This window comes from Schistocerca serialis, chromosome 2 (genome assembly GCF_023864345.2).
Source record: "Schistocerca serialis cubense isolate TAMUIC-IGC-003099 chromosome 2, iqSchSeri2.2, whole genome shotgun sequence".
NCBI lineage: Eukaryota > Metazoa > Arthropoda > Insecta > Orthoptera > Acrididae > Schistocerca > Schistocerca serialis.
The window spans coordinates 365462466-365478237 of NC_064639.1; the positions used below are offsets into that span (position 1 = coordinate 365462466).

The following is a 15772-nucleotide window of genomic DNA, read 5'->3' on the forward strand; positions in this document are numbered from 1 at the left end:
GCTACTCAATGTGAGCCCCGATCATCTCAGAATATAACTAATGAATGACTTATGGTTTTTATAATGATACTATGTATTGGGGTGTTTAATAGAACATACAAACACTTTCTTCATGATGCTGTCATAAGAGAGATGGATTAATAGCTCTTGGACAAAAATGGAACAAAAAATTGGTAAATTTTTGGTAATCCAACATCCCACCAATCACCTGAAGTGATTTAAGGAAATCATAGAAATTTAAATCATCTAAGTCAGATGAGGCATAGAATCATCCGCATACTGAATGTGACATTTCTAAACCACTGCACCATTTAATTTAATGTTTTACGAACAGTGCTGTAAAATAACAACAGATGTCGAGGAGGGCTGTAGCAAAGATTGATATGTTTTTCCCCAGATGTTATTGCATTACTCGTATAATGTTTGATAAGTTTTAGTTCTCTCTTCTGCATGAACGATATCAAAGGCAAAAAAGTGTAATTTCAATAACTTATTTTTATTGATAATGAAGGCTTGTGAAACTATGTTCAACTTAGGAGGAGGTAGCTGATTCAAATCCTAGTGGCAGCAAAAATTTCACTTCCAGTTTTTGGTCAGATTTGGAGCCAGTACCCTGGATTAAATTCCAAACTGCTCTGCAATATTATGAAATCATGCCACGTGATGTGACACTGTTAAGGTGATGATCCACTGGATGGAGACAAGGAGTGCAGAGGTACCGCTGTGGTGATTCTAAGAAAAGAAACACTGCTACCCAGCTGTAAACAAGAACTTTTCATCAAAGAAGATTAGAGTTTAATGTCCCATTAACATGAGGTCGTTAGAGATGGAGCTCTGGTTGGGAAAGGAAATTAGGTGTGTACTTTGCCTTGAACAATTTAGGGAAAACACAGGTACCAAAATCTGGATGGTGAGATGAGTATCTCAATTCCCATCATCCTAAATGTGAGCAGTGTCTCACCAACAAGCGACCTAGCTCTGTGTCAGCTACTCAAAAGGAATAGGCCATGTTCCAATGCTGATATACACCCTCTCTTTTCTCTCTTGTCAAAATACAAACATGACACTAAAATTCTCCATGCATTCTTTGGCAATGACCTCTCCTTAACATGTACACTTGCACTACAGCACTTAAATTTCCTGAAGGAAATGATGCCATTGTTTGTGATGAAAGGAAACCTTCGCCACTAGGTTGCTGGACCTAGCCCTTGCAGCCTTCTAGCTAAGAGTGCCATTGTTATTGTTGTTGTCTTCAGTCCTGAGACTGGTTTGATGCAGCTCTCCATGCTACTCTATCCTGTGCAAGCCTCTTCATCTCCCAGCACTTACTGCAACCTACATCCTTCTGAATCTGCTTAGTGTATTCATCTCTTGGTCTCCCTCTACAATTTTTACCCTCCACGCTGCCCTCCAATGCTAAATTTGTGATCCCTCTATGCCTCAGAACACGTCCTACCAACCGGTCCCTTCTTCTTGTCAAGTTGTGCCACAAACTCCTCTTCTCCCCAATTCTATTCAGTACCTCCTCATTAATTATGTGATCTACCCATCTAATCTTCAGCATTCTTCTGTAGCACCACATTTCGAAAGCTTCTATTCTCTTCTTGTCCAAACTATTTATCGTCCATGTTTCACTTCCATACATGGCTACACTCCATACAAATACTTTCAGAAACAACTTCCTGACACCTAAATCTATACTCGATGTTAACAAATTTCTCTTCTTCAGAAACGCTTTCCTTGCCATTGCCAGTCCACATTTTATGTCCTCTCTACTTCGACCAGCATCAGTTATTTTGCTCCCCACATAGCAAAACTCCTTTACTACTTTAAGTGTCTCATTTCCTAATCTAATTCCCTCAGCATCACCCGACTTAATTCGACTGCATTCCATTATCCTCGTTTTGCTTTTGTTGATATTCATCCTATATCCTCCTTTTAAGACACTGTGCCATACAGCTTTACTTACTGTATTTCCTTACTGATTCTTAATATTACAGTCAGAGACTTTACATGTGCAGTTCATTCACTCATTCATACACAATGTGTTCTGTAAATAATTCCATGAAAAAGAATACTAATAGACGCACAATGAATGAAATATATGAACCACAAATTGCTTGAGAATAAGCAGGTAGAGATTATGGATTCCTCGCATCAAATTATTCAGCAAAAATCTTTGTATAATCTTTGAAAACCTGACTGTTTAATCATGAAAAGTCTGCCTCTAAAGTAGGATGATTATTTGAATACATTTTGATAATTTTGCATTGTCAGAAAATAAAGTAGCTTTAGTTTCACCTCATTCTTTATTTATTTATTTTGAATATTTTATATAAATCTGTGAGCTAATTATGATCAAATTATAAGAAACACTTTTCCAGCAAAAACCATGGATGTGAGTCTCTACACAGTTTTCTTTCTCTGCAGATTCAAAGGAATATATACATAAGGAAAAAAGCTTTTCGCTATCCAAATTTTTTTTAATTGAAGGATGACAATTCTTTTAACAGTGAAACAAGTATCAGTGTTCATTGTCAACACATCTCCCTTCTACCTAGTAGATATTGTTATTCTTTGATCAGTAAGCAATCGGTAACATGTGAACAGCAGCTAATTAACATAATATAAATAATAGCAATAAGAACTTAGGAAAAAACTCATGAAATTATAAAATGCACAAGTTAATTGGAAACTCAAACCTCCCCCCTCCCCCGCTGTGACATTAAATCCCATTTAGTTTCATGGTTGTAATGTAACACTATCATTATTACAAACGAAAGTAGAAAAGTAAAGGAACTCTTGAGAAAAGGAATATTACTCTAATGATTGAAAACTGAAACATACATTATTTTTCTACATATCCTCCCTGCTCTTCAACGTGCTTTGTCCAAAGTTTCACAAGCTTTTTGGTTCCGTCAGAAAAAGTTTTTTTGTTGCACCTGTAACTAATTTTGCAGCACATCAGTGATTTCTGCATCAGTTTCAAACCTTCCCCAAAGCACTTCCTTTAATGGACCAAACTATGAAAACAAGTTGGAACCAAGTCTGGCCAATATGTCAGGTGTTTCAGAAATTCAAATCCCAACTCCTTTATTATTTTGGTCATCTGCTTGGCAGAATGTGTCTGAGCATTACCTTGCTGCAGGATGACATCTCTTTGCAGTTTTCCCCAACATATGAGTCTGTTTGCAGCTTTCAGTTTAGTTTGCAACACATCACAGTAGTTCTCACTGTACACAGTTTTTCCTCTTGGGGTGAAAGGAACAGCTACCACACTTTCCATGTCCCAGAATAGTGTTGGCATAATCTCACCAGCTGATGGCTAATTTTTAAATTTCTTAACTTCTGGTGATGATGGATGTTTGAAAACTGTGCTTTCAGCCTTACTTTCCAGTTAGTAACAATATGCTGTAAAAATCCATTTCTCGTGCAATAGTAATGGATCAGATGTTTGCAAAAGATGTCCATTCTTTGCATCTTATGATGCACTGACAATTCTTTTGGTATCCACCTTGCACACACTTTCTGAAAATTTAGCCTGTCATGTAAGATGGAATAGACTGAACCATGACTGATATGTAAAGGGGGTACTGGCAATTTTGATCACTGTGATTCATCTGTTTTCCATCACCATACCTTCAACGACTTCCAAATTGTCCTTGGTTGTTGATGTCAATGGCCTGCTCAATCTTCCCTCGTCCCCTAGAGAAATTGTTCCCTGTTTGAAGCACTCTATTCATTCCTAGATCTAATTTCACAACAAACAGTTGTAACCATACTGTGCTTGCATTGAATGAATAATTTCTGCAGGTTTAACACTTTTCCACACACAAAAGGCGAATCATTGCCCTCATTTCCTCCTTGGTGCAGATCAACAATGGGGCTGCCATGTTCCACGGCCTGCTACAATACAACAACTAATGCAGGAATAATAGTGATACTTTGTATAGAATTGTTGCAGATGACAATACTTCAGACCACCATACTAGCAGTGTTAACAAGCCCTATAGTGAGAAATTGCAGAAGTCCCTTTACTTTTTGACTTCCCCATATTATTACTATTATTATTTTATGTGTTTCTTTCCATATCCATTAGGTGCTCACTTGAGAAAATATATCTCTGCTGCCAATTCATTTTCATTTGTCACTGATGGAAGGAGAAAAACAAAATATGTCCTTTTCTCTCACCCCTCTCCCTTCCCCTTCAACACTTCTGCCAGAAGGAGGAGTCACTAGCTCCAAAAGCTTGAAGATTTAAATATCTTTGTGTGTGTGTGTGTGTGTGTGTGTGTGTGTGTGTGTGTGTGTGTGTGTGTGTGTGTTTGTTCTCCTGCTGCCACTTGGTGAGTAGATTGTTTTATCTACGCAATAATATTATATTTTCAAACATTTGTTACTTGTTTTTCTTGTTCTGGTAGCAGTTATAGTGAGTGAATGCAAGCCAGAAACAGTCTCACATTTTCTATTTGGTTTTGCTAGATATAATGGTGAGTTGACAAATAATTTGGTGTTGCCTCCATTATTGCAAAATAACTGCTGTCAATCATATGTATGTTTCCAACTCATTCAGAAAGGAGAAACAAAGTGCAGAAAGTAGATTGAATATTTGAAAAGATTGTTGCTTCAGGGTTTTTAGGAAACCAGAAAATGTTTTGTGCAGCCAGGCAACTTAAATTCACAGAAGTGAAACCTGACTCATCTTGTGAAATCATTTTGATTGCATTATCAAAAATGACCTGTAACTGGATCCTTCTCCAGATGCCACACTGCTTCAGAAAAGTAAATGAATATTTCACAGAGCACGTGAGTATTCTACAGCATGTGTTCCACAGTCATGCCCTACCAATTGGGCTATATTTTAACTGTGTGTACTTTTAACACAAGTTTTCAGAGTCCCCATGCCTATAATAAGCAGTGACAAAAAATGAAATGATTGTGTGGCATTGGTGGCCGGGAGGCTCCATCTGGGAAAGTTCGGCCGCCAAGTGCAAGTCTTATTTCAGTTGACGCCACACTGGGCGACTTGCACGCTGGTGATGAGGATGAAATGATAATGAGGACAACACAACATGCACTCCACGAGTGGCGAAAATCTCCAAACCAGCTCGGAATCCATCCCGGGTCCGCTGCATGGGAGGCAAGCACATTACCACTCCGCTAAGCAGGCGGACATATACATTGATGACAAAATGGTACAACTTACATGTTCAGTTATACATTACCTCTTTACACTGGAATGTTGTCTCTCACCAGTGAGGAGAAGAAGAGTTTTCAGTGTACAATCCCTGCAATGAGGAATTATTTTTCCACTACCTAGTGAGCCACAAACCCCAAATCTGCCCAACCTGGAGTCAGGGTGGTTGCAAGGGGCAGGACACTGCTAAGAGAGACTAAACTCATTACATTGGTGGAAAATTTTATAATGTTTAAAAAGTAAACTGTTAAATACCATGAAGAAATGAATGAAAACACCTCTCAGCAGTGGCTTGATGAGTTTGCATTGAAAACTTAAGAAGTAAATATTCCCTAATTGTTATAGACAATTCCTTGTACTAATAGACGTATTTCACAAGGCTATTACAGTTGTCTCCAGAAAACAGGACGTCTTCAACTGGTGACTTGAAAGAATATTTCCATATCAAATGATTTTAACAAGGATAATTTATTGGTTCTTGTGGCTCTGAATGAACCACATTTGCATATGAATGTAATTTATGAGTTGGTTAAAAATATGGCTGCAGAGTTCTGAGCCTGCCACCATATTGCATCCATTTTAATTCTAAGCAGCTTATATGGACTCAAATTAAAGGCTAAGCGTTGAAGGACAGCAAAAAGAAAAGAAAACGTAACAGCGTGGTGGTAAAAGTAGAATGATTCACAATATACTTTGAAAACAAAGCTTCATCTGTAGCTTTACATAGTGAAACATACAAGTTATGAAACTCTGAGGGACTGGTGGTAAAGTTGTAAACAATGCTGAGGAACTCATAAATTTCTTATTTGAATATTTTAAATGTAAAATCCAAGTTCCTTTGTTTGTTACAATCATTCAGAGTTTCAGCTTTCCGTGATGAATACACATGTGCATACTGTTGTTGTTCTCTCTCTCTCTCTCCCTCTCTCTCTCTCTCTCTATCTCCCCCCCCCCCTCCACCTCCAATATCCCTCTCCCCCCCCCCCCCCTCACCAATCCCTCCCCCAGTGGGAGTTAATCTAACTAGATGCCATTTTGTTTTGAAGGGCAGTCTCAAGACTGATTCAAGATGGTTGTCAACCTAATTTTTCTCAGAGATATTCACAACAGTTTTGGAGAATACTGATAAGATAATATTTTTTTTATTACTGGTAAGTTTTCATTTACTGGTCCAGATATACACTAGGCATAATTAAAGCATAAGAGGGAATGACAGAAAGCTTGGGGGAAGAGATTCAGCATTTGGAATAGGGAATGATCTCTATCAATGACAAACTTTTACATTCTTATATTTCTAATAAGCCCACAGGAGCAAAACACTCATGCTCTGACAGAACAACAAAACTACAAAACTTAACTTTCAAAATCAAAAGTACCTTTTTCAGAAGTTATACACTAAAATGGGATGTGTGTGTGAAAGGTGGTAAATAGTACAGATAATTAACTAACTCAGAGAAATGAATATACACTTAACTTTAGCATGTTTCTCTTAACACTGGATTCCCAGTGGTCTTTGCTGTCATTAGTATCTGGCCTGTTATAGCTGACAAAGACTACGCATATGTCCCTCACAATTTCCAAGTGTTTACCTCATCTTGTAATAATCACTACTTGAACAAATCAATGAAAATAATCAACTTTTAAAAACATAATGTAAGTGGATAGATAAAAGGTCTACTCACAAAGAAGTGGAAGGAGAACACACATAAAAAGTGTTAAAGTTTGCAAACTTCGGAGCCAGTGGCTCCTGCTTCTGTCACAAATGTTGAAGGGGGAGGAAAAGAGGTGATGGAAAAGGACTGATGAAGTTTAAGAAAAAGGATAGAGTTTTCGTAAACCTCACCAGTCTTTTTCCATCACCCTTATTTCTTCCTTTCAACCTTTCTGCCAGATGAAGGAACCACTGGCTCCAAAAGCTTGTAAAATTTAATTCTTTTTACATGTTTACTCTCCTGCCGCTACTTTGTGAGCAGATTTTTTTTTTTTTTTAGCTATCTAATCACATTATTTTCACTATTTGAATTGTGGTTCTCTCCTAAATTTGATGTGTAAGATGTCTCCAGCCTTGTTTCAAACTGTGCTATGTTTTAAGTGGCTATGGTTAGGACTCTATAATAAATAAATATAGTAAATTAATCTTTTCTGAGAGCTTGTCCCTTTTGAACACCAAATCTCTCCTCCGACATTGCAGGTTCACTAAGAATCACTACATTTGCTTAAAATTACTTAATAGCACAATATACTACATTGTAGAGGTGGCTCATTTTAAAGTTGGATTAAACAGTCTTATAAGTAGTTATAATACACTATAGTTATGCAGTAAAACAAACAGAAGTTACATACTGAGGTTGGTGATGGGTGCTTGAAGAGGTTGTGCCCATGTATGAAGTCAATGTAATCTCTGTAGAATATGACAGGTCCACACATGAGTGCTTGGAAATGGAACATGTAGCTGAAGTACTCCAAGGCCGTGGGCATCTTCCTACCACAATAACACAACACACAGGGTAGCTTGAAACAAACAGAACAACGACGCAATACATTCTTACATGCATCTGTTAGCACTTTACAACTAATAAATGCACTGTTTGTATCTTTCATTACAGTGAGGGTAATTACTACAGGAGAATAATAAATATTTGTAAGCCATCCCTTATTATTAACAGACAAGGTACTGTGGGAGGAAAAGTCTGTATTTGGAGACAATAAAAAGGCCACTTGAATAGAAAAGATCATGCAGATTACATATTATTCTGAATGGTTTCTGAAAAATACCATATGTTTACTACATTTTATCTTGCTAATGCCTCCTCCTCCCCCCCCCCCCGCCCCCCCTCCAGTTTACACCTCTGCCACCCTCCTGCCTGTCCCCTTTGCTCCAAATGATTTTGCTTACACTGTGCTACCACAGAACAATTGATGAGCATGTGAGATTATCTCCTAGGTTGTTATATGAGCAAAGCTGTCTTTATGAAGAATTAGCACAAAAGAAGAAGGGGACAACAACTCATATCTATTTGATCTTAGAAACTTACGTTGTAAAAACATCAATAAAAAAAGAACAGGCATTATTAATTGTTTTTCAAAGTTTATTTGCTAATTTCACATAGCTCTGCAGATCACCCCCTCCCAACTCACCTCTCCACAGACCCTTCATCATACACTGATTCCCCACTTGCTCCAGTACCCATGCATCACATGCCTAGCCTGTACACATGCCAACCATCCCTCCCGCATTCCTAGCCAAGAAACAGGCTGCCTCCCTCTGAGCTACTAGCTATGCACCCCCAACCCTCTTCCTGACTCGGCCTCTTTCTGCCTCCACCGATCCCACCTGATACAACCTCCACTCCATCTTAGTCCACCTACTGAGCTGCACTGTGCATCCAGCCGACACTATGTAGGGACACAGTTTTGCATGTTTGTGCATATGTGTGTGTGTGTGTGGGGGGGGGGGGGGGGTCTCTTATATTCTTGAAGTATTTGGTAACTACACAATTCATAATAAATTTTCAACTAGTGAATATGTATTTAAACCACTATGACAACTATACACTTTATGACATCTCTGGAAATGATTTTTAATACATAAATTGCCAACTTAGATCATTCTTCAGAGTTAAAATGTTGGTCCTCATATATCTGGATGTGAAAGTTTGTTCAAAGGCCTAAGAAGGGAACCACATCCAATAAATAATTGTGGTGGTCAAATGAACTGTTGGTTTATGAGAGTTCTACCTAAGCAGACACTGCAAATGTATGTCTCTGTTTCTCTCAGTGTCAATAGTTCCATTAATATTGAATAACAATGGCTTTAAAGCATGGGAATTACTTAAACACAAAAATCAGCCTACATTCATAATCGCAATCTGCAATATATATGTTTGCATAATGCTCAGCGAACAGCTGAAAGACTGGTGTGACCTCACAGTCATCTACAGTTTCAGCCCAGTCAAATCAGCCATAACACCAAAGGCAGAAGACAGTGGTCATGAATTATCAGCTGCCAAATGATGTATTCCCTACAGTACTGATTATAAAAGTAGTTATGACTACACAAAATTTTCAGACTGTAACATAAGAATATGCAACTGTCATTTCCCACTGGGGTGGTCAGCGTTTTGTGTTCAAGAGTTTTTAAGCACAGAGAAATTTCTTTTTGCTTTCTGTACTGACTATTTCAATGTCATTTGGCTATGGAGAAGTTTCTTTAAGAAGTTTGAGGAAATTCTGCCACTCATTTTTCTATATTTTTCCAAAATGGAATCTTCAAAAATAAATACTGTGTATCTACAATGAACAGTTAATACCTGTGGTCAAAGCATCATAATCATGTCAACTGCCATGTGGTGTTGCCAAGTGTGTCTTGTGCTAATTTACAGGAGGCGTGCAAAAATACAAGAACACCAACAACACATCACATCACATCACAATTCCCAATTGGTGTAGAGAAACCACTGGCATTCAAAACAACTTCCTCTCATTTTGGAATGGATAAATACAGCTACTATAGGGTCTTCAAGTGAATATTATACAATTCCCCCAGGACAATAAATGCAAGTTCATGTAATGATGAAGGAGGTGAGTAGCGATCACACACCCTTCTCTCCAAAGTAGATCACAAAGGCTCAATAACATCGAGATTTGGTGACTATGGTGCCCATGGAAGATGCAACAATTCATCCTTGCACTTACAAAAGAGTCCTGGATGATGAAAACTGTGTTAACGGGGGCCCTTTTGTCTTGGAACACAGAATCACCACTGGGGAACAAATATTCTAGCAATGGACCTGATCAGTCAAAATGGTCACATTATTCGTGACAATATTGTGATCTTGCAGAGTAAACTTGCAGCCCATGGAATAGCATGATATGGCATCACCAGACCCCCACCATATTTCACTCTTAGCAGCAAGCAGTTTGCATCATAAATGAGAGAGAGAATAGGCCATACATAAACTTGGCCAGAAGTTGAAAACACTATGAAACAAGACTCATACGACAAAATGGCTGTCTTCCTTTGCTCCGCATTCCACGTTTTATGGCTTTGGCACATTTCCTGTTATGGGTATTTGCATCACTAATAAGTGGTTTTGGAATTCCAGCTTGCCCAGCACTTCCAAGCTTATGAAGGGTTTGCACATGCAACATCCTGTTCTGCAGTGACTTTTTCAGCTGTTGACCTATAATTTTTTTTTCCCCAATCCTCTTCAATGGCCATCTGTCACAATCACTTAACACACACTTTCATCTGTGTTGTGACTTAGTGGATGGTGTTTTTCCACTTTCCGTGTAAGTGATATAAATCTTCGATATGGTACCTTCATTATGGAAGCCTTCACCATACGAGTGCCAACAATTTGCCTGTGTTCGAATTCATTTAGCTCTGATATATTGCACTCACAACTACACATATCATTATTCTGACCGTGACTGACACTTGCAAGGTATTGAGGACACTGCACAGGTACCTTCATGGTCAGATACAAACAATGCCACCTGCAGGCTTGGCTAGCATATGCATTTATTTCCAAGCATGCATTGCTAACAGTGTTTCCATATTTTGTCCAATCCTGGTAGACCAATACTGGACTGTGTTCAGTTGATCCAGGTTTAGTGTTATACAATATATCGAATATGTGAACCAGTTTCCTTTTCTGTACTAAGATCAAAATTGCTGTCTAGCCAATGACATTTATACAGTCTGCCCTAAGATGAGCAATGTTCTCTTCAGAGTGAAGAAGTACACTGAGTCTGATAGTGAACTTTGTAAATTTTGTGTGAAATTCCAAATTTATTACGAACCACTGAAAATGTATTATGAACTGTTGTAAATATAACATGGAATATGAATAACGTAAAGTCAAATGGAAATAACTTAAAAGCTTTCTGGTCAGAAACCTTTCTGGTCAGACAAATATAAGATAACATCAGCAGCAGCAGAAAATGGCATAATGGAAGTGGGATTATTATGCGTGCAAAGCTTGGTGGAGAATGAGTAAGTGTGAACAGTTCAATCATAGAGTTATTTTCATCGGAATCAACAGTAATCCAACACCAACAGTAATAGTTCAGGTGCCACCATCACAAACAGAGGATGAAGAGGTAAGAAAAGTATATTAGGATACTGGATGAGTAAATCAGAATGTAAGTGGCAATGACAATCTAATAATCATGGGGTTTTGGTACCTGACAGAAGGGGAATGAAAAGAAGAAAAAGTTATGGGAAATACGGGCTTGGTAGTAGTAAAGAGAGAGGAAAAAGACGAACTGAGGCCTGCAATAAATTGCAAATGGTAGTAGTGAATACAATGTTCAAACACCAAAAGGGGAGGATGTATACCTGGAAAAGGCCAGGAGTACAGGAAGATTCCAGCTGGATTACACAATGTTCTGGCATATATTCCAAAATCAGATGTTGAACTGTTGGTCATTTGGAAGAATCAATGAAGTAGGATAATGAAGTAATGGGAAATGATGAAGTTCTCTAAGACTGTGAATACTGTGACACTGAATGCCATTGTAGGCAGTTCTAACCCTTAACTCATGATATGTGGTCACTCAGTCCGCTTGAAAATCCTTGAACTCACTGTCTAACACCAGTTCTTGCAGAATGCGTTCATACCACCCTCTACTCTCCTTAAATTGACTACCATACAATGTTTTCTGTCACTTGTATTATTGCCTTCTTCATTTAATGTTGACACATGTATGTTGCCACATATTGGGGTTTCCTAGGCTGCATCTCATGTACTACATACACGTTTTCTTTGGTATAGCAGAAAATTTATTCAGAGGAACTTGTCAGTTTTAAGTCCGATGAAATTGCTGGTTGGTGGATGAAGGAAGGTGTCAGCGATATAGATCAAGAAATAGACAAAGAAGACACCAATTTTGTATCAGCCAATGAGTTCTGCTAGTAAACAAGAATATCATTCAGAGGAAACAGTGCAGGGCAGTGGTAATGGGGACCTTTCTGTTGCTCAAATAAAATACTTGAAGTGTTAGTTTAAATCAAATTTTTTCTGAGCTGTGGCAAAGAAAACTGTAGATCCCAGCATTGAACCTGTTTTGCAGACTTTTTTTACTACTAATTGAGGGCAATTTTTATGTGAAAGTTTAAACTCTGAAAATTTATATAAAAATTTACTTGCTGCAGAGATACTATAATTTTTCAGAATTTCAACTTTGGTTCTCTAACAATTAGTTTATGTGTACTGTTTAAAAAAAACACATGGAAGTATGTGAGTTTGTGTGATAAAAACCAAAATACTGCAGGCTTTATTTAGTGCCATATCATGAGCAATGGCTACTTAAACAACATTTAAATAATTGTGTAAATAAATGTTATAACAGTTAAATTAATAAATTAAAATAAATGAAGTCTTAAATCTCATTTTAAGCACAGGGGTCTCAGGGACCACACCTCTTATTGTATGTTGCAGGAAAGTCACCTCATCTATTCAGGGCTAAAAAGGGTCAACACAGAAGTTAGGCTGACCAAATATGGTACAAGAGCAGTAACTATGAAGAAACCTTAAGTAACAGAAGATATACTGCAACTGATCAACCAAAGAAAGAAGAACAAAAAAATGTTTAGGGAATGGCAGGAATATAGCAATATAGATCACTTAGGAAAATAGGAACTTCATGGTAGCCAAAGCAAAATGGCTGCAGAAAAAATGTGAAGAAACCAAAAATGAAATTGTCAGAAGTACCAATTCAGCACATAGAAAAGTCAAAACAGTCTTCTGTGATATTAAAAGCAGAGCTGGCAACATTAAGAGTGCAATGGGAATTTGAATATTAAATGCAGAAGAGAAGGCAGACGGGTACAAAGAGTACACTAAGGCATCTATGATAGGAAGGACTAGTCTGATAATGTGATAAAAGAAGAAATGGAAGTCATTGTTGAAGGCACAGGGGATAGAGTATTAGATCAGAGTTTATTATAGCTTTTGAAGACTTATGATCATATAAGACAGAAGGGACTGATAACATTCTTTCAGAATTTCTAAACTCACTGGGTAATAGAAAAGAAAACTGAGGATTTGTTAAATGACGATCAGTTTGGCTTCAAGAAAGCTAAAGGCACCAGAGAGGCAGTTCCAAAGCTTTGCTTGATAATGGGAGCAGGATTTAAGAAAAATCAATATAGAGTTATAGGATTTGTTGACCTAGAAAAGTATTCAATAATGTAAAGTAGTGCAAGATGATTGAAATTCTGAGAAAATTAGGAATAATTTGTAGGGAAAGACGGGTAATATACAATATGTACAAAACCCAAGAGTGAACAATGGGAATGGAAGACTATTCTCAGATTAAAAAGGGTGTAAGACAGGGATGCAGCCTTTTCTCCTACTGTTCAATCTGTACATTGAAAAAGCAGTGACAAATATAAAAGAAAGGTTTGAGGGTGGGATTATAATTTAGGGGACTGCAATTCCAGATGATGCTGCCAACCTCAGCAAAATTGACAAAGGATTACAGGACTTGTTGAATGGAATGAAGAGTCTAATGAGTACAAAATATGGAATGAGAATAAATCAAAGAACAATGATAGTAATGAGGAGTATCAAAAATGAAATTAGTGAGGCAAATTTAACATCAAAACTGGTGATCACAATGTAGATGAAGCTAATAAATTATTCTATTTTGGAAGCAAAATAATACATAACTGACACAGCAAAGAGGACACAAAAAGCAGACTAGAACAAGCAAAGAGGATGTTCCTAGCCAAAAGAAGTCTACCAGAATCAAACATAGGGCTTAATTTGTGGAAGACATTTCATGGACTGTTGGAAAATGAAGAAAAAGAGAACTGAAGCATGTGAGATGGGGTGCTGTAGAAGGAAGAATAAGATAACAAATACAGAGGTCATCTGCAGAATCAGTGAAGAGAGAAACGTGTGGAAAACACTGACAAGAACAAGGGACAGGATGATAGGACATGTGTTCCGAAATTATTTCATCACTGTTGCATTTTTTCCAATACTGACAACAGTTTCACATGTTAGAATTTTGGAAGGAATCTTTAGTTCTGTCAATAAAAAGTATGACACAATACTTTTCTTGACAAAGCAGTTATCTACATTTTCATAATCAATCCTCTTTTTCCTCCATTTTGGCAAAGGGTAAAAGATTGCTATCTTTCAGTCATCATTAACTTTGTCCATAATACTGCAGTGTCAAAATGGTTCAAATGGCTCTGAGCACTATGGGACTTAACATCTGTGGTCATCAGTCCCCTAGAACTTAGAACTACTTATGCCTAACTAACCTAAGGATGTCACACACATCCATGCCCGAGGCAGGATTCGAACCCGCGACCGTAGCGGTCACGCGGTTCCAGACTGAAGCGCCTAGAACTGCACGGCCACACTGGCCGGCTACTGCAGTGTCCTCCACACCTTATAGTATTGCATAAACTTTGTCACTTGCACTACCTTTGGTTTCAGTAGAAATCAATACACTTTATATGTTCAAAATGGAAACATTTCTGGCCAGGATCAAGGTCTTTCAGAGTGGAGTGAGAATCTGATTAATATGAAATCACACAACAGAGAAGGGCGGGTAAATATTTATCACAAACCTTAAATTACTGATACTATGATCATGCAAATATGTGTATGAATTATTTACAAACATAACAAGTTAATGTTTCTTTCATTACTTATTTTAGCTACACAAAATATTGCCTGCTATCCAATATTTTTCAAGATTTTATAAATGATTATTGACTGGAGAGATGCATCATATCCAACAGTAGGCACAACAGTTTAACAGGCAACAAAGATTTTGGTATATTTAGCTAGTAATTATCTTAGGATGGTTAAAAGTTATATTTTTAACAATTAACTATAATACTTTTTCAAATACAATATTCTGTTTTTCCCCATTTCCACAGCTGTGGTTTCTGAATATTACCTCACAACATGGTATTTCTGGTTCGGAGTCAGCTCTTCATCTTTCCTTGTTAACCCATCATGGAGGCTGAAGGCTAAGCTTGTAACCTTCTGAGTTATTACCATAAGTGGACCTAAACAAAAATTATTTGATGTTGCAATCAACATGATAGCAATTCTTCAATGACAACAGAAGACAAAAATACTACCATAAATTTGGTAATTAATTTCTACTCTCGTATTTTAGTAATGTTTCTGTAACACATTTCAGTTATTTCTACCATTAATCATCTCTGCTATAAATGAATTCCATATTCTTAATTCACTTTTAATACCATTGCATTTGACACATGGATCATCTTTTGTTCATAACATCAGTAATAACATTCTGCTCACTTCTGTTTGTTATGTTAAAAATCTAAGTACACTCATTAAACATTTCCATACTTCATCTGATAAAATGTAATTTATGTTTGTATTGTACCTGTTATGTCTAATGTGTATGATCCATAGTCATAGACCTGGCGGTGGAGGTGTATGCAAGACAGATAGATCAGGGCAACTGCAAGCACCATCCTAGAAAGAAAAACAAAAGTATGGTGAATTGTAACTTATGAAATGATACACTGCAGAATATGAAAAATTCTCCAATATTCTGGTTTCACTGTTA

At 37.4% G+C, this 15772-nt stretch overlaps 1 protein-coding gene across 1 annotated transcript in view; it reads right to left on the reverse strand.

Annotated features, from left to right (window-relative positions):
- Positions 1-15772, reverse strand: part of LOC126457185 (lysophospholipid acyltransferase 6) — a 147753-nt gene that overhangs the window by 22710 nt on the left and 109271 nt on the right. The window contains exons 4-6 of the mRNA XM_050093275.1: positions 15587-15678; positions 15125-15236; positions 7541-7679 (exon numbers count right to left, since the gene is read on the reverse strand). Coding sequence (XP_049949232.1) covers positions 7541-7679; positions 15125-15236; positions 15587-15678 — 343 coding nt within the window. The remainder of the gene's footprint in view (positions 1-7540; positions 7680-15124; positions 15237-15586; positions 15679-15772) is intronic.